Below are 19139 nucleotides of genomic sequence, written 5' to 3' on the forward strand. Positions count from 1 at the left end.
AATAAATATGAACAGAAGGTATTTTATAAAGAGTGAAGAATATATATATATATATGGACATTAGCACTATTGAGTGTCTGTGCTGGCTGATTTGTACGTGATCACCTCAGATGTATGTATATCTGCCACGGCTTAGTGGTAAAGTGCATCATCTGTGGTGTACAGGGTCCTGGGTTCTAGTCATGTAGAGACTGATTATTTTTTTGATGGGAAAAACAAGGGACATCGAATACGGTGATAGTAAGTCACCTTTAGCCAGTTGTGTGCGGATCTGAGCAACAGTAAGCAGTGGTTATTAATTTGGAGGATCAGTATGGGTCATATGACTATGCATTAGAAGACAATACTATGCAAATGAGGTTGACAATAGTGAATCCCGTTTATCCCCAGGGTGTGATGCAGATCCCAAAAATGTATGTGTGTAGATAGCCGGGTGCAGGACTGGAATATAGGTGAAGGCATGGGTGGGGTTTTAGGCATACTGTACGTACACTGGAGCTCTGTGCCTTGGGATTGCTCCTGCCTTAGCACGCCTAAGCTAGGGGTGTGTCTATACATGCCTGGTGAAACTGGGAAGAACAGCAGCAGTAGTGGAGTAGTCAAGGTGAACAGGCTGCACAGACAGGTGATAATTAGCACAATCAGCAGATTACATGGCCAGCCCGCCCATGACCACTACGGTAAAGTGACCAAGCACCATACACACAGGTTTCTCCCACACTCTACACCACCGGTGTATACATGCGGGGACATTTCTCGACACAATCCAACCAAATGAGAAGGGCTGCAGCAGGCAACATGGACCAACATGTGCAAGAGGCTCAGGGTGGTGAGGATGTGAATGCTGCCGAACAACCCTTAGTGAGGTGACAGAACTCTTTACAGACCCAGGGTAACCTACCAGGGGCTACATGGCCTGGTGATAATGGAGCACTATGGGGTGGACAGAGACCTCCTACAGCAGCTTGGTGAACTGCGCCGGCCACACCTGACACATCGAACAGGCCGAGGGTAACCCATCCCAGTGAATACCAAGGTATGTGTTGGCCTAGGTATACTAGCCACAGGTACCTCCCAATGCACAACTGGGGATATCATGGGGATCTCACAGGCATCTGCATCCAGAGTATTGCACCAGTTCGCAGATGCCATGTCACCACGTGCCAGTGAACACGTACATGTCCTCAACACATGTGCTTTGTTGGCCAGTAATATGTGTCTCTCCCACCAAATGGCAGACTACCCTGAGGTACTGGGTGCTACAGCCTGCACGCACATACAAATCAAAGCATCACCCGGTGAGCGGGGTAGGGCCTACAGTCACTGCAGGGGCATACCCTCCAACAGCTAGGCAGTATGCGATGGACAGGGCATTAAACTGAATGTGTGTGCTGTCTGTCCTGGAAGCTATGACAATTCCAATATATGGCATCTGACGCAGCTGTACCACACCTTTGGCAATATGGACATTTCCTATAGTCACATAGTGGGGAATGCTGGGTAACCACTGGAGTCATGGCTGATGACACCCATCAGCAATGCACACACACCTGAACAACTACACCATTCTGAGGCACACGCACAGGCAAGACATATAATTGAGAGTGTATTTGGGATGCTGAGGTCACAGTTCTGGTGTCTGGACACATCCGATGGACCCTTGCAGTATTCACCAGCTACATGCACACAAATTGTTATGGTATGTGCTATGCTACACAATCTGATCCTGTGGTAACAGTTGCAGCAGGAACAGCATGGGGCATGGCCAAACAGCCCCCCACCAATGCCAAGGCCTGTACAGGCACAGTGTGACTTGGAGGAGGAACTACCTGAGCTGGATGCAGTCGGTGAAAGGAGACATGCACAGTATGACCTGCCCTTGGCAAGGAGGCAACACATGGCATATGCACTGACACAGTAGGTACCCAGGGAATTTCACCCTCTCTGACTCGCACAGACAGTACAAGGGATGCCAAACATGACACTACCTGTGCTCAGCCATGTACAGGAAGTGCAATGTGTGCATCCAACATAGGCAGCCCTCCAGCACCATCCTCAACTCTGGAACACCCCCAAGGAAAGTCAATCAACCTACCAATTGGCAATTATATTAGAATGTCTATTTACCTGTAGCTATGGTATGGATGTGAGCATACAAGGGAATCTGGTGGCCGACTGTTAGGGCAGCAAACAGTGCACGTCCATAGTGGCACCACAACATCTGTAGCACAAACCGGGGTCACAATAGTAGCCAGTAGTACACAGGGTGTCCTAACCCACTGCAGGTTATGGGCTGAACATCATGTCTGTCCATACAGCCCACACAAGTCGCATACAGCTGGACAGGTGTAGACCACTACAGGGAAATTCTATACAATGGCCTCTGGAGATGCCCAATGGATGACCCCAACCCCCACAAACACACACACAGACTACAGCAGGCCAGGCAGTTGGATGCAGGTTGTGAAGGCTAGGACGTCTGAAACCACTATGCTGGTAATTCAAGCTAGGATCTGACGTACACTGGTATGCCTCCAACCAGCAATTTAGGTAGGTACACACACTGAAATGGCGTACCTGGCATACCAGTACAGTAGTCGCAAATGTGTACAACTTTCAGCTGTGCCCCCCTTCCAACGTACACATGTGAGAGTCAGGTGCACCACCCCCGGTGCTGTGTAGGACTGTGGATGCAGTTGAATGTCCCCCCACGCTGTGCAGAAATGTTGCAACAGTCAATGCCACATGACCGTTAGCTACCCTGCAGATACAGCGTGCCACCTGTCGGTGTACAACGCAGGGATCGGCAACACAGTACTGACTACATGGACATGACACACATGCGATCCAGTTGACCATAGTGGGCATGCTCAAAAACATGATGGTATGACGGTAATGTCAGTCGACAACATGCGTAACAGTCATACTGGGCATGCTCACACACTGAAAAACAGAACGGCCAGGTCTACAAACACCAGTGGTCCGGACATATCTGCCAGTACCTTGCTATACTGTTGGATGACTGTGCTGTATGGTATGTGTGTGGTACTGTCTATTGTCTGTATATATGCCATGGTGTATTGGCAATTCACATGAGCTGTGTGCGCAGGGTATTGCTACCAACACATGCAAAGGACGGTTCTTTGTTTTCGTCCAGAATAACGCCCTTGGATACGGAGTGGGTAAGGCACATTCCAGCCGGTGGGAGCAGTTGTGCGTGGGTTTGCACATTGTTAAGCACTGCTGACCTCTGGTTACAGCTCCTTATACTTGTTTAGACTCCACATTTCTTTAACAGTGCAATACTCGCATACTGGTAGACAAACAAGCGTACACCCGCTCGCTCACTCACTTGCACGTGCACCGACATTGGTGCTTCCATTTGTCACTCACACTGGGTGGGCGCGATCCCTTGTGATGCCTATTACATCGGACTACATGATTACAGTACCGGGTATGGCTAAACATTAGGCAACGGCAGGCGTTCGACTGTACAGACTCGGCGGCCTGTCCAGTGACGTCATCATATGATATGCATCTTCCTCATACAATCTGCTGCCATCTGGCTGATACATGGGAACTGATACTCTGCAATGCTGACATGTAAATGTGTTTTGGGAAACGCATCTCTCGGCCGGGTCATGCTACCGCATACCTATTGTAAGATTTCCACCTTTTAGATTGTCCATATTCTAGGCGTAACACCTTTCCCACTTTGCATGGGACAGTCCCTCATTAGGCATATGTGTCATGCGACAATACTCTAGCCATAGCTAATGTCCCGATTACAGGACAATATTATATTCTACGTGTCTGTAATAGTTGCATGTAACGGTTATTGTATACATGACACGTCGATATGTTATGTGAAGTAGCATAAGCAACTTGACGGCTGCTAGACTAAGCTTTGATTTGTGCGACGAAGTAGCATAAGCAACTTGACTGCTGCTAGACTAAGCTTTGATTTGTGCGACTATGTATACGTCTGCACTATGCATGGCTGTAGGTATGTTCTGACCTGGTACGTCTGACATTTCTACAGAGCAACTCCCACTTTGGCCATTTGGAAAGGTGGCAGCCCTATAGGACCTATATGTAGAGCTGTCACATTTGGCAAGGCAACACATACCCACAGCCAGTAGTATACTGACTACTTCACCAATTTGCATACGTTAAGGTTATTATTGTAGCATTATAGTTGCTAACACTGTTTCCTATAACATGTTCATGTACCTGTTTCAGATACAACAATATCATTTTATGACACCACTACACACAATATATGAACTCTTTTCCCGATATCACAGGCCATGTGCCGTAACATTCATTTTGCAGGACACAACTGCCCAGAGTAGAGTGTTCCTCACAAAGGCGGACAGGTGGTAACTCCACACTATTATGCTATCATCTGCCTACGGTGGTCGGCGGAATATGCGCTTTCCGTCACTAGCAGACCTCACATATGAATGGGGGAGAATGAACACTTGTATCAGGGACACTGCATAACACCCTGAGGGACACATTTAGTTGATTGGTTCTATTAACCTGACACATTGACAGTCACAGGGCATATGTATTCATTCACATTTGTCGAGGTACATGCTGTACATGACTCATACATGTATTCATTAATCATTACGTGTATTCCACCACCTGTCCACCTAAACGTACTAGTTCTGGAAGTGTTTAGTTAGGACTGTGTTACATTCTGATTCGTAATCATGGATGTCCATGCTAATCAGGTACAAGGCACTGTTATAGTCCCTATGTGTTCCCCCAATGGTTTACGGACTATCCAGTAGATGTGCTCTTCAGGTGTGGGAGGTATAGGCGTCTGCTATGCCCACACAGGAATATTAATTACTTCCACGGGGCGTGCCTAATACATCTCTGCCAACCAGCACCTGCACACTTATGCCCATTATGGCATACCCATGATTCCCCTACCTGACACCCCTCTACAGCACTCATGACTCATACTTACTGTGAGCGCAGCTGGGGTATGAACACACCCCTACACACTGCACACACTCCCCGTCTCGGGACACATGTCGTACATTCTGTCAAACCATGTGTTATCAGACTTGCACAACCTACTGTTCTGTGTACAGGTACATCCTGCTCACATTGATTACCACGGGTTCATATGTAAAGTGAATTATTGGTGTCCCGCAAGGGACCCCGTTATCCATGTTTAAAGTGTAGACCTTGCAGATCTCTCACACTGGTACTTTCCTGACGGTGTTTTTGAAAGCAGCGGTGTATTCACCTTTATTGCGTGTTGGTATGTCTGACCGGCCTAGCTGGGCGGTGTGGGAGGGCAACGTTTGTTTCTTGGACCTCCCAGTAGCATATGCCCGGTCTGTATATCTACAGTAACACACATATATATATATATATATATATATATATATATATATATATATGATATTATATTTATATTTCTGTGTCTGTATATGTATGGATACATATATGTATGTATGTATGTATGTGTATATATATATATATATATATATATATATATATATATAGATATGCTGTCAGGCATTACGTCTATTCCGCCATCTGTTGACCTAATATCACTAGTTCTGGTGGGGTTTAGGTAGGACTGTGTTGGATTCTGATTCGTAATCATGGACGTCCATGATCATTGGGCACAGGGCACTGATATAATCCCTGTGTGTTCCCCAAATGGCTTGCAGACTATCCAGTAGACATGCTCTTCATGTTTGGGAGTTATGAGCGTCAGCAATGCCCACATAGGAATATTAATTACTTCCGCTGGGCGTGCCTACTACATCTCTGCCAACCGACACCTGCACACTTAGGCCCATTATTGCATACCCATGATTCACCTACCTGACACCCCTCTACAGCACTCATGACTCATACTTACTGTGAGTGCAGCTGGCAGCTGGTGTATGAACACACCCCTACACACTGCCCACTCTCCCCATCTCGGGACACATGTCGTACGTCTTGTCAACCCATGTGTTATCATACTTGTACAACCTACTGTTCCGTGTACAGCTACATCCTGCTCGCCTCAATGACCATAGGCTGCTTGTATAGTGAATTTTTGGTGTCCGGCTAGGGACCCCATTATCCATGTTTAAAGTGTAGACCTTGAAGATCTCTTCCACTGGTACTTTCCTGCTTGTGGTTTGGAAAGCAGCGGTGTATTTACCTTTATTGCGTGTCTGTATGTCTGACTGGCCTAGCTGCATGGTGTGGGGGATAAACGTTTGTTTATTGGACCTCCCAGTAACATATACCCAGTCTGAACATATGTTACCCGTAATTGCTTGCTGTACAGTAAACTAGTTATGTACATGTGTATATCTACAATGACATATATATATTTAAATTGTGTATATGTGTATATATCAATAAATGTTGTATGTGTGTATATATATATATATGTATGTATATGTGTGTGTATGTGTGTGTGTATATATATATATATATATATATATATATATATATATATGCACACACACACACATCTGTGTGTCCGTTGACCAATACATTTCCCGTACAAACACACTTACACATGCGTATTGGGTTTTATCTCTGCTTCAACAGCATACCATGGCCTTAGTCATTATGACACCGACACTTCACTCCGGTTAACTTGTAATCGGTATATAGCACGTTATACAGTGGACAGATGTCGCACTTTGTGTATGGAGTACCGCTAAGTGTGATGTGATACAGTGTCATTTGACCTATTCCTCGTCTACACAGCCTAGTATGCCTGCTACTGTATTTGTGTCTGTGTACATTCATATTATTTATGTCAATAAATGGAGTGCATGTGTTACAGAGAATATACGTCAACATACTGATGTCTGCATGTTGTTGTGTCTTTCAGCTTTTCCCGGTTAGGGGTTGCCACTGCGGAACTCCGGTCCGCTACTGATTGGCTGATAAGACTTTTACGTGCATAGTTGCCAGCCCTGACGCACAACCTTCAACGACGGTATGACCATTCACGCATGTCTCCATGCAGAAGACGCTCTAGCTGAGAATCGCACCTACGTACTAGCTGACCTACACGGGCCGCTCCATTGGAACCGGCACAACCAACCCTGGCACACCTGTATCCATAATGGCATAGCCATAGTTCCTCCAACCCACCCGTGTTGAGTTTCCACGCGTAACAGCCATTATCCACATGATATCGCAACCATTACACACCTTTACACATTGCCCTCTCCAGAGCGTTAGGGGCCCTACACACATTTTGTACCACCTTGTGTATTATTTGCACATGCGTGCCTTTCCTGGTGTTATAGATTACGGCCATTTGCGGGTTACAAGTGTAGGTGGTCACAACATGAAATACATTCCGTCTGTGTGTAATGTTGACGTAGCAGTTCAACGATATTATGCCCACTGGTATAACCCTGCCTCTGGTGTGAATAGCGGTGCTCTGCTCACTCTTGGGCAGCTTTATCTGACATACACTGCAAGCACTGTATAATACCTTAGTTGCTCTAGATTCCCTTCACAACCCATGTGTATGCTTTCTCCTTTCGGCGTTCATTCTATATATATATATATATATATATATTTCTTTTCATGTATTTCTTTATTTTATGTCTGCGGATATATATCTATACACACATCTATATAGCTATATATACATATATAAGTTACATCTGAACAAAACAACATACATTTCTTATGCTGGGAGCTGCTTACACACGCGCAGGTGCACTTGCATATCCTTATTGTGAGTTACATATGTTTACTGCCACTTCTTTGTGCTTAGGTGTGCCTTATTCATTATGACAGTTCCACTTTGATTGATGGAATCCGGTTAACGTCCCCATGCGAAACACACGTTCACCTTTACGTGTTTAAATGTTGGCGTTACAGCACAGAGGCATTCATTACACAAGAAAGTGATATGTGCTATAGTCGTACTTGAACCGGGAATGCATTTACGTTAGGCAGATGCTCTAACCACTACACTATTGGTGTTCTGCTTCATGTATATGTATACCCATGGTTCATAGCTACCCTAACATACGCCTCACCGCTTCACTTACACAGCAGCATCCATTCTCCTGCTGGGAAAACGGCAGTACTACACATACGAAATTCCCTATTCCCTACTGCTCTGGACCTGTGCTGCATGTTTACTCACTCCAAGAATATTCAGAACTCCAAAGCTTATAGTCCTGGCACATACATGTGTTTGATTGTCAAGGTGATCATGTGGTGATCCGGGTTTAGGCTTGTCCGACTGGTGACCGGAACTTCCCTGACCCTTTCTAATGTCAGATTTAGCACATGGATGGAGTTGGTCCCGATTTTAACATTTTACCTGTGTTTACAGATGCAGGTGTTTGGCCACCTCTCACCAGATTACTATGTTGGCACTACATAATATAGTGTGGGGGGTGGTTCCACTACATAATACAGGGTGGGAGGTTGTGTCCACTGGTGTTTCCATTCACATTTCACTATTTCAGTCACATATACGATGAATATTATTCTGGACATCAGTTATGACTTCATTACAGGTATGCAATAGTACTGTCTACATATGTGACAGATTGTTGGTGTACATATGTGTACGGACCTCTGTAATAGGGACAGGGACAAGGCAATGACAAATCAGAGACAATCACGGACACTTCTACAATATTAGTACTATTAACTTGAAATGTGTTGACAGACTTAGAGCCATATGTATTAATACTTGTTTTCTGCAGTTAAATGCGTCTATTACTCTTATTTACTGTCATTGGTCATTCAACACCTTTCCTCCAAAGGTCACTGGTTTTGTGGGTGATTCAGAGGCTGGCCAGTTATTGTGCGAATGCTCTGACCATTGGTAGGGTTGCCACATTTACATACGTCCAGGATGGACTATATTCTGGACACACCAGATTGTTTAGGCCAACACATACCCATGGTCAGTACAGGGTTTAGAACATTCATTATTTTCCTAGATGAGAGCCTATTCCTGTAGCACTTTAGTTGCTTATTCTGTTTCTTGTCCGATTTACGTATTGTACATCCAGAAATAACTGTTTTAGGCAACTGTTACATGACGTATGGCACACAGTTATTTCCTACAATCACAGGACATTTGCCATTGTATCATTCTTGGTCAGGACACACCTACCCAAACAGTGACTGTCCCTCACACAGTGGGTCAGGTGGTACCCTGCTTACGTCAGCGCCTTAAATCACATTATTTCCAAGTGCCACTATGCGACTGTGTACAATATATTCTCTCGATAATTCTTGTGGGGAGACGTGCATCACAGGCAGGTGTTTGATCCTGGGTAGTAGGTTCTGCATAACCATCTACAGGCTGAACAGTTTCGTAAACCACTACTGCACATACAACTTCTGTCCAGATGTCTACAGGAGTGGACATAGTGTTGTTATATCAGGTCTGCTGTTTACATAGGATAAGTATCCCATGAGGGATATCCAAAAATTGAACAAGGATTCTTATGGATTTACGAAAATATGTTAGGGTTTTACATGCAAGGGATACATAGTTTGCAATCCTGACACTGCCTACTACATATGAGTAGTGGTCAGTATGTGTCGCTATGGCTGCGCCAAGCTAGTCACCCGAGTATGGCTGGATTTGGTGGACGTTCAGGAATGGGGGCGGGTTGTGTGCTGTAGAGGGGATGATGGGTATTCAATTATGCATCCAGCTGCGTTACATTTGGATGGCCCAGTTCCGTCCAGAGCATTCTGTGGGTATGTGCAGGTAACGTTTCTGTACATGTGTATCGCACATTTTAATATTCACATGTTTGTGTGATTGTGTTCTACAGTATGGCCTGTCAGGTTGTATTGCGGACGTGTATGCTTGTTCTATGTGTTTCTTTCTGATTCACACGCTGCTCCCTCATACACCTCCAGTTCACCTATTGTGCATCCAACACAGTCTCACCTTTGTGAATTATAACACTACCCATCACCCCCACACACATATTCCAGATACTCCATCCATCCCTTCTTTGGTTGATGACCCATGGCACAGTCAAGAGAACACATTTGCATACACTACATATGTCAGGTACCTGTATGGGTGTGAGGAATACCCTGGCATTTTTCACCTTCCACATGCTGTACATCACGCACATAGATACACGCCAGTACTTCTTTTTCATGACATGGTAGGTACACCCGGGTAATACCCATTCAACTTTTACACATCCTGACAAAAACGGCTTGGACCGCATATGGGCGGATTTCTGGCCGACTGCTCTGACCATTGGTAGGGTTGCCACCTTTTTATATTGCCAGCATGGGATATTTTTCAGACACAAATCAGATTCTACAAGACGACACATACCCATGGTCGTACTACAGATACTACTTTTGTTTTATGCCTACATGTTGGCTTATTGTTGTAGCAGTTTATATACTCCGTCTGTTTTGTATACTTGCTTACTCTATTTCTTGTAACGTGGTATGTTACATACGGATATTACTATTGTATGTGACTATTACATGCGATGTGGGACATACTTATGTCATACGGTCGCAGGATATTTTACACTTAGAATGGTTTCGGTATGGACACAACTGCCCAGCTGTGTACTATCCTTCACAATGTGGGACAGGTGGTAACCCTGACCATTGCGCTAGACATAGCTATTATTGGCGCTCTAACATGATGCGTTTCACTTCCACTTGGTATAACTATGTACACTGCATTGGGCTACAGGCAGACGGTTTTAATTGTCATTTGTTAGAGGAATGGAGACTCTATATTCGCTAACATGCATTTGTGTTTGCTTCTTGTGTTCGCAAGAACTGTCTTGCATTCTTTGCAAACGTTTCAGTATCCACGGACACTTACAGGTGTGATTACTATTGCAGGCAGACTGTAATATTCAGCATTTTAGGTTGCACGTCAACAGCCAACATTTCCACACCTCCCTGCTGCACTTCGACACACCCCATGCACTCGTGCTCGTTTCCTATGCACGTGGCTCTGGCGGCAGCTCGCCTTCATTAATATGCATATGGCACTACTGCGCCATCTACATGCGGCACGGTCAGAGCAAGCCTAACGCTGGCCTTGCGCTGAGCTTCATGAATCCCGGGGAATGTCTTCTTGTGCTATCATATCAACAGTAAGGTAAACTGAGGGATTCATTACCTCTCACAAGTAAAATCACTTTCCCTGCCTTGATCATAAAATCCTGCCACCCAGACCCACCAAGTTCATGTTTTTTGTTTCCCTTTGAAATAACCAACAGTTAAATATGTTCATGGTAACAACAGCTTAAAGGGATTGGTTTTGGTTGACATCACTTTAGCTGACAAATCAATGAAGCAGACAGGTTTGAAAACTCAGACAATTCTCGGGGTGGGGCACATATGTGCCCCATGCTAATATTGTATGATCGCAGAGTCAGTATATATAAATAGCAGGGGGCACAAGGGGCTTGTTTCCTTGCAAAAATTTTTTTTTAATTCTACATGCACAAAGGTTATTAAATCGGCAAGTGCATAGCAGAGTGTCGGCGGTTTCAACTTTTTTGTCAGTATCAACATTTTGGCTGTTCAATCATTTTAAGAAATACTTCTGTGTCAAATGAAGTGTCAAACAGGAACTCTCTTTGCGGCAGTATATGGACAGTAAATAACTTCAAGCGTGGCCCGGCCTAAATCTGCAGGAAACCCTGGTTGGCAATTATCAAATAAAAATATTTGGCTTGGGTATTGTTGCCAACCTCATCTCTTAGGAAAATATAATGGCCTGTCTTTTGATTATTTTATTCAGGTCTTGTAGGTCTAAACAGATTATCTAAAGTTGTCTTACTTTACATCTGTAATTATACTGATAAGCCATTCAGGAGGGTATAACTAAGCTTTTCTAGTCAGATAAGATCTTGCTTTATTTCTCACCCTTAGCCATAGTAGCACTATCCCATGTGCAAGGGATCTTGGTAGTTTGTCTAACTAAAGCATTTGCAGATATTTTCCTGTCAAATAATTTGGTGCCAAAATCTTTACATTTTTACAAAATATCATGCCCGGAATCAGATTTTTTAAATTTTATTAATTTGCTCACTTCCTTCTTTACTAAATGATTATCATCTTGTAAAAATGCCGGGAAAAGCCAAAATACATGCAGTAATGCACCCATAGCAAACACTCCAAATAGTATTTGTAAGAGCTCTTTAATAATCACAGAAAAACAGCTTTGCAAAAAGAGGCATTGCCACTTTTTTAAATTTGTAAATGTCTCTTCCTTCAGTTGTGGTTGCTTCACTGCATTTTACAAAGTCATAAACTTTGGGTTAAAGTTGTAAAAGTTTGCCATTCAGGAAGGTATGCATTAAAAGCAAAGTTATTAGAGACAAAGACAGATATAGTAGTACACGAATGGGTTGTATAACAGAATTAGTACAATATAATGCTAGACAAGAAGCAAAAAAATCTGAAGATTATAACCTGCAGTAATCAAATATAAAAATTACTTAATGTAATATTTGTATGGCAAAGATATATACATAGTACTGACTTGCCAGATATAGTTCAAGTTATGTTGTTGCATTTATCACATACTTTCACTTCGTGCTTTGTACATCATACTTTGTACATCATACTTACATTAAGTCCAGCCATGACAATCCTTCAATAAAAATATTATCTTTATTTCATTCATCTTGCACACAGCCATTGCTTTATGCAAAGTTAGCTTGGGTTCTCACTGTCTGTTTCCTAGTTGTTATAAATTATCCGGACAATTTCTTTGCCACACTAAACAAATGCAATTATTCTTTCTCTCAGTCCTAACAGTGTCAGCAGTTTCTTGTCCACCCCAACTCCTTTGAAGAAGAAACATCTTAAAAATAGCAGATGTTTGTCTCCATATGTTTTACGTCCCTTTCTTACAACTGTTAACTTGTTACTCTCCTCATCTTGGAAATTAAATATAACTTCTGGACCCATACCTTACAGTTCCCCAACATGTAACCTTATAGCCTGAAAGAAGGTAGTGGTTGTAGTGGAAGTCAGCGTATAAAAAATTTATACAAAAAGTGAAAAAGAAAAGTGGTTCAGCAACTTTGCGAAAACAATATTTGAAGTACGTGCTTTCAAAATGGAGAGAGAAAAAATGTGATAGTGATGACTGTGATCCTGTAGACAAACCACCACTAAAGCAATGTCTCGTTCATACTCTGTTTTGTCAGAACAACACTGGTTTGCCATGTCCCTTTATAGCAGTATACATGTGGAAAAAGATTGCAACTCTAAGAAGTTTTGCGGTCATTCAGTGTAGTACTGCAGGACAAGAGGCGTCTTAAACATTGACTCAATTGTTAAGTTCTGACTAACATTCATTTTTATTGCATTGCAAGTTTGTAATTTGTTCAAGTCTGCATTGTTATCCTATAAAGATCAATGTAACTGGTACTTCATAAACTTCTTTTCGCTGGTGTTTACTTGTAACCACCATACCCAATTTATTTGCATACTTAGTATTTCTAAAAGTTTCCCCTATTGCTCAAAGAACTTTGTTGAGTCTGCCATAGGTATTGCGAAGCCCCACCTCTCAATTGTCCAGATTTTCATCTCATAGTTTTTAGTCTGCTCAAAGCTCTTAGCCAATCAGGGAGAAATTTCAACAGAATCAAGGACAAATCTTTTAAAAATCAAGAACGTTTTAGTACTATTAACACGAGACATTGACAGAATAAATGAATGTTAATTAATACACATTTTGTGAAATAAATCTATAGCTTCATTTTTGTCATTATTTAATGAGTATAATTCACCACCTTTCCTCCGAAAGTCACAAGTTTTAGGAGGGATTAAGAAGGACAGAGCTAAAATTTGAGTCAAAATCAGGAAAGTTGAGGTTTTCTGGCAAACCACTGATGACTGTAGTCACTAAATGCTGAAAGATATTCGATTTACAGAATTCATACCCTTCAGAAATGCATGTTAATGCTAAACATGTTATTCTACCAACTTTCGAAATTTATAAGAGCAATATTAAAAAATATATTTATATTAAGAAGTTGACAAAAATCATAATGCCCCCAATACCGGATTCGAACAATTTGTGGCGAAATGGAGCAAGTTAAGAAGGCACTAATTTTGACGCGTCAAACAGTGTAACAAGTAATTATGCCACTAGGGCAGCAGAGCCGAGACGGTAAGGCACTATTCTAATGCATTACACTGATCTGCCTCTATTTATTACATAAAACTAGACAATGTCATCAGATTTCAAAATCCCCTCCACACGCGCACAGCGGCAACCACCACCTAAGATCACGATTTATTCACGCCTACCTGTGACGAATAGTTCACGTAGTACATACTGTTTGCACGACACATTGTCCAGATTGGAAGGGGTCGTGCTTTTAATGAATATTCTTAATTTCTACACTCGAATACTTTAAAAAATAAAAATATACATTAGGGACGAGAAAAGGTGGGAACGAAATTTTGCGACGTCTGACTCCCTTAACTATGTTCCGAGGATTCTGACTTGGGTAAAACTGCTCTGTAGCACACTTACAAAGTATTGCACCATTGAATTCCAGTATAGTAAAAATATTAACAGTGTTTTAAGGGGGTGACGTCAGATATGTACATCAGCAGTCCCCGGACTATAAATATAGTTCATCCGAGATCACACGCTCTTAAAAAAATGGAGGACAATATCACCACATCTTCCATCATCCCTGAAAGTTAATTTCCATCTCTTTTTGAGCAGTGAAATAGTAATACTCTGAACAGCTTTTAACATGACTACTTTACTAACACCTACTATACAGTTACATACATTACTACGTCTAGCTGTTTCGTCTACTTCATACTAAATTTCGACAACGCTTTCAAACACAAACTTCAATACCAGCGAAAGACTTCCCACTTCCAGGTCATGTACACTAAATAAACGTGACCATGTTGTGCTCCGCCCACTTAGTACTTGTCCAATGAACTTTAACGCGTATCTGTTTGGCCCCAAAACATCTCGCGTTATTCGACTTCTGCTCAGGCTCTCGCGCCTGAATTCGTCTTACCTAACTGTGTTATGTTTATTTGGATTTGACGTTACTTGCATGTAGTTTTGTGTTCAGTGTCTTTTAGCACACGTAGCAGTATGTCATCTTCTGGAAAATCACAGCGAGATTTGCAGAGTAAAAACCTGCCGTGGTAAGGGTACTTAAGAGTTTTGTGGTTTTATAATTTCTCGCTTACTTGCATGGTAAATACTGCTTTTGTTTGCAGGAAGGGAATTAGTGTCGGTGTATAAGCACATTGTCCACCTATTTTAACATTGTAGCTCCAAAATATTGCTAAAACTTAAACTAGAAGGTTCACAGGATGGTTAAATGTTTATTTTGATTAGTTGCTATGATTCTCCGTACCATTTGTAATGAGTTACTAGTTAAAGAATTGTGGATACTTGATTGACTCTTTCCACTTTCAACAGCGAGGAGCATGGATTTTTTTACAACAAAATGAGGTGCATTTGTAAAGTATGATGCTATATTTTATGATTGCTGTGTATGTCTACTTGACTTTTTCTTTATTTGTCATCTTTTGAGGAAAATAAGTATGTGTGGGTGTGTGAAATATTAGGAATATAGATGTTCTCGTGTGAAAAACACTATAGCAATAATATACAGTGATGACTGTGTTTTGCTCAAGAGATGTACTTTGTTGCGTTGAATAAGACGAAGTCCTAGTTAGTGTGGTGCTTTGAAATAATAAGTAATAGAATTTTGTATTTTAGTCTTCATGCTGTTTTATTTTGAATTTCTTAACCTGGGTAGAGCACTTCCCATTGGACATGTTTCAGGCTTAGCCCGAGGTTAAACACAATAGATATGTGATATTATATACAGAATGAATGATAACATGCGGTGTATATGATTATTATATTTTCTTCTTTTGGCTTTTCCCGGTTAGGGGTCGCCAAGCACGTTGGCTTGAGGGTATAATGCAATAGATAAATGACATTATGTACTGAGTGATTGATAAAACACAATAAGTACATGCATTATACACAGAGTGGAAATCAGAGTTGCCCTGCTGAATTACAAGCAAAAGTAGAGTCTGAGCAAGCTATGTAGAGAGAAGGATATGAAGAAGTTAATTTATGTTGACTAGAAAGAACAGCTGTATTTTCCTAGAGTCTTGAAATGTGCTTTTATTTCTGATCTGAAAATGGGGTAAGAGGAATGATCTTTAGGAAAAGAAGGGATAGATATACCCCGGGATTCATGAAGCTCTGCGCAAGGCCGGAGTTAGGCTTGCGCCGACCGTGCGGCGTGAAGAGGGCGCAGTAGTGCCAAATGCATATTTATGAAGGCGCGCTGCCGACACAGCCACGTGCACAGGAAAGGAGCGCGAGTGCATAGGGCGTGTCGAAGTGCCGCACGGAGGCGTGGAAATGGCAGCTGTCGATGTGCAACCTAAAATGCTTGCATATAAAGTTGCAAGATAGTAATCACGTCAGTGTCCTTGGATACTGAATCATATGCAAAGCATGCAAGAAAGTACCTGCGAGCACAAAGTGAAGAAGCAAACATAAATGCATGGTAGGGAATAACGGGTCCCTATCCTGCGAACAAATGACATGTAAGACCGTGTGGCCGTAGTCCAATGCAGTGTAGATAGCTATACCAAGTGGAAGTGAAATGCATCATATGTTAGTGAGCTGCCAGTAGGTATGTCCAGCCCAATGGTGAGGGTCACCAGCTGACCCATAATGTGAGGGAGGGTACACAGCTGGGTAGATGTGTCCATAACAAAATACACAAGAAATGTAGATATCTGGCGACTGTATGTCCGAATCCTATCCCACAAGGCATGTAATAGTCACTTACAAAAGGTATGTCCGTATTTCACATACCAAATATGATAGGAAATAGAATAAGCATGTAAACCAAACAGAAGGAGCATATAAACAGCTACAACAATAAGGACACACATAGGCTGAAAGGAACAGTATTATCTGTACCGTCGACTAGGATTCCCACTTTGCGAGCGACAGTCCCTCTTTGGGCAGTTGTGTCCTGACAAAAACCTGTAAAAATGGCAAATGTCCTGAGATTATAGGACAAAATTATTCCCTATACTTTATGTAATAGTGGCATTAAACAGTTTTTCTGTATCTAAATTACATAAATGTTATAAGAAACAGAATAAGCAACTAAACTGCTACAAGAATAAGCTTTTATATAGGCAAGAATTCTAAGTTCTATTCTGTGTACTGACCGTGGGTATATGTCGGCCTGTAAAATGTGATGTTTGTACCAAAAATGTCCCACTTTGGCCAGTTGAAAAGGTGGCAACCCTACCGTCGACTGTGGAGAGGTGTTGTCCACTACAGTCGGATATGTGTATGGAATGTATCCCATCCTGGACATAGGAAAAGATGGCATCCTACCAATGAGTACAACAGGCTGCCAAAATCCGGAAGTCAGCGGTACAAGCTGAACTTGTCAGGATGTGTCACAGTCGAACGGGTAGTACCCGGGTATACCAGCCATGCAATGAAAGTTAAGTATGGGCGTGTAGCTATGTGCGTGAGGTATAGCATGTGGAAAGCAAACATGGCAGGGTAGTCCACACAACCATACAGGTACCAGACACATGTAGGGTATTCCATGTGTTACTCGTGTCATGGGCCAGCAACCAAAGTAGTGATGTATGGGGTGTGAGGAATCTGTGTGTGTGTGGGGTGGATGGGTAATGGTACAATCCTCCAAGGCGATGCTGTGTCTTATGCAGAATAGGTGAACCGGAGGTGTATGAGGGAGCAGCGGGTGAAACTGAAAGAAACACAAACACATGTATAAACAGATGCAATACAAGCAGACAGGCTATATTGTAGAACACAATCCCACAAACAGATGAATATTGAAATGTGTGATACAAATGTATAGATATGTCACCGGCACATACCCACAGATTGGTCCTGATGGAACTGGCCATAACAAATGCAACATACCTGGATGGAACTGGCCATAACAAATGCAACACACCTGGATGCATAATGCACTACCCAGCATCCCCTCCACATCACACAACCCGCTCCCGTACCTGAACGTCCACCAAATCCAGTCGTACTTGGCCTACTGGTTTGGTGCAACCACAGCTACACATAGCGACCACTACGCATATGTAGTAGGTAGTGTCACCCTAGGCGGTTGCAGGATTGCACACGACCTCATCACATTTTTGTAACTCCAAAAATATGTTCAGTATTCCTCTTGTTGTGGATCGGTCCAATTTTTGGATATCCCTCATGGGATATGTAACCTGTGTAAACATTAGAATGGAAGACACAAAGTCCAGTCCTGTAGATATCTGGACAGAAGTTGGAATGTGCATTAGAGGTGCACAACACTGTCCAGCCCTAAGTGGTCATGCATAACCTACTACCCAGGATCAAACACTTGCCCGTGATGCACGTGTCCTGACACGAATAAGCGGGAGAATATATTGCACACATTCACTTAGTGGCAAATGGTATAAGGGTGATGAAGGCACTGACGTAAACAGGATAACCCTGATCTACTGTGTGAGGGACACATAATGTGTGTGTAGGTGTGACCGACCATACCTGTCAACCTCTGAGAGCAAGATATCTGGACAAAGCCGTGAATAAAAGTGGGACAAAGGCCCAAAAGTAGGGACAATTTGTAAAGATTGCTCTTAGAAACTTAGAAAGTTGATAGAATAACAGTTTGTACATTGGCATTAATTACCTGAAGAGTATGAAGTCTGAAACTCAGCTGTCTGTCATTATGTTCTGACTTCAGTCTTTAATGATTAGCTACTGATTTGCCAGAAAGCAACAGTGTATTACAGAGGTCCATACATATTTACAGTAACAAACCTTCACATTTGTTTACTGTACTACTGTATACCTGTAGTTAATTCGTGTCCAAAATAATAATCCTCTTATGAATGCATACAGGAAATAGTCAAATGTGAATAGGAACACCCTTCACCGTGGATTACGTATTGTAACCACCCCCACCCATATTATGTATTGCCAACATAAAAAGCTGCTAAGTGCCGAAACACCTGTGTCTGTAAACACAGGTAGAAATCTATAAAATGGACAAATTCTGTCCATTTTTAAAATGGCAGTTCCGTTCACC

The 19139-nt window shown here is 42.4% G+C and overlaps 2 protein-coding genes across 5 annotated transcripts in view; one reads left to right on the plus strand and one right to left on the minus strand.

Annotated features, from left to right (window-relative positions):
• KSR2 (kinase suppressor of ras 2) overlaps positions 1–19139 on the minus strand; it is a 2556886-nt gene that overhangs the window by 1917498 nt on the left and 620249 nt on the right. The gene's annotated exons all lie outside the window — the stretch shown is intronic.
• Positions 14990–19139, plus strand: part of RFC5 (replication factor C subunit 5) — a gene marked incomplete in the record, with an annotated part of 1139084 nt that continues 1134934 nt past the window's right edge. Inside the window, 1 exon segment of one of the 2 annotated variants that reach the window (XM_044068297.1) lies at positions 14990–15174. In XM_044068297.1, the coding sequence (XP_043924232.1) occupies positions 15122–15174 (53 nt within the window). 2 annotated transcript variants of the gene reach the window in all.

This window comes from Protopterus annectens, chromosome 4.part0, assembly GCF_019279795.1.
Source record: "Protopterus annectens isolate FY-2018-M chromosome 4.part0, PAN1.0, whole genome shotgun sequence".
Taxonomy (NCBI): domain Eukaryota; kingdom Metazoa; phylum Chordata; order Ceratodontiformes; family Protopteridae; genus Protopterus; species Protopterus annectens.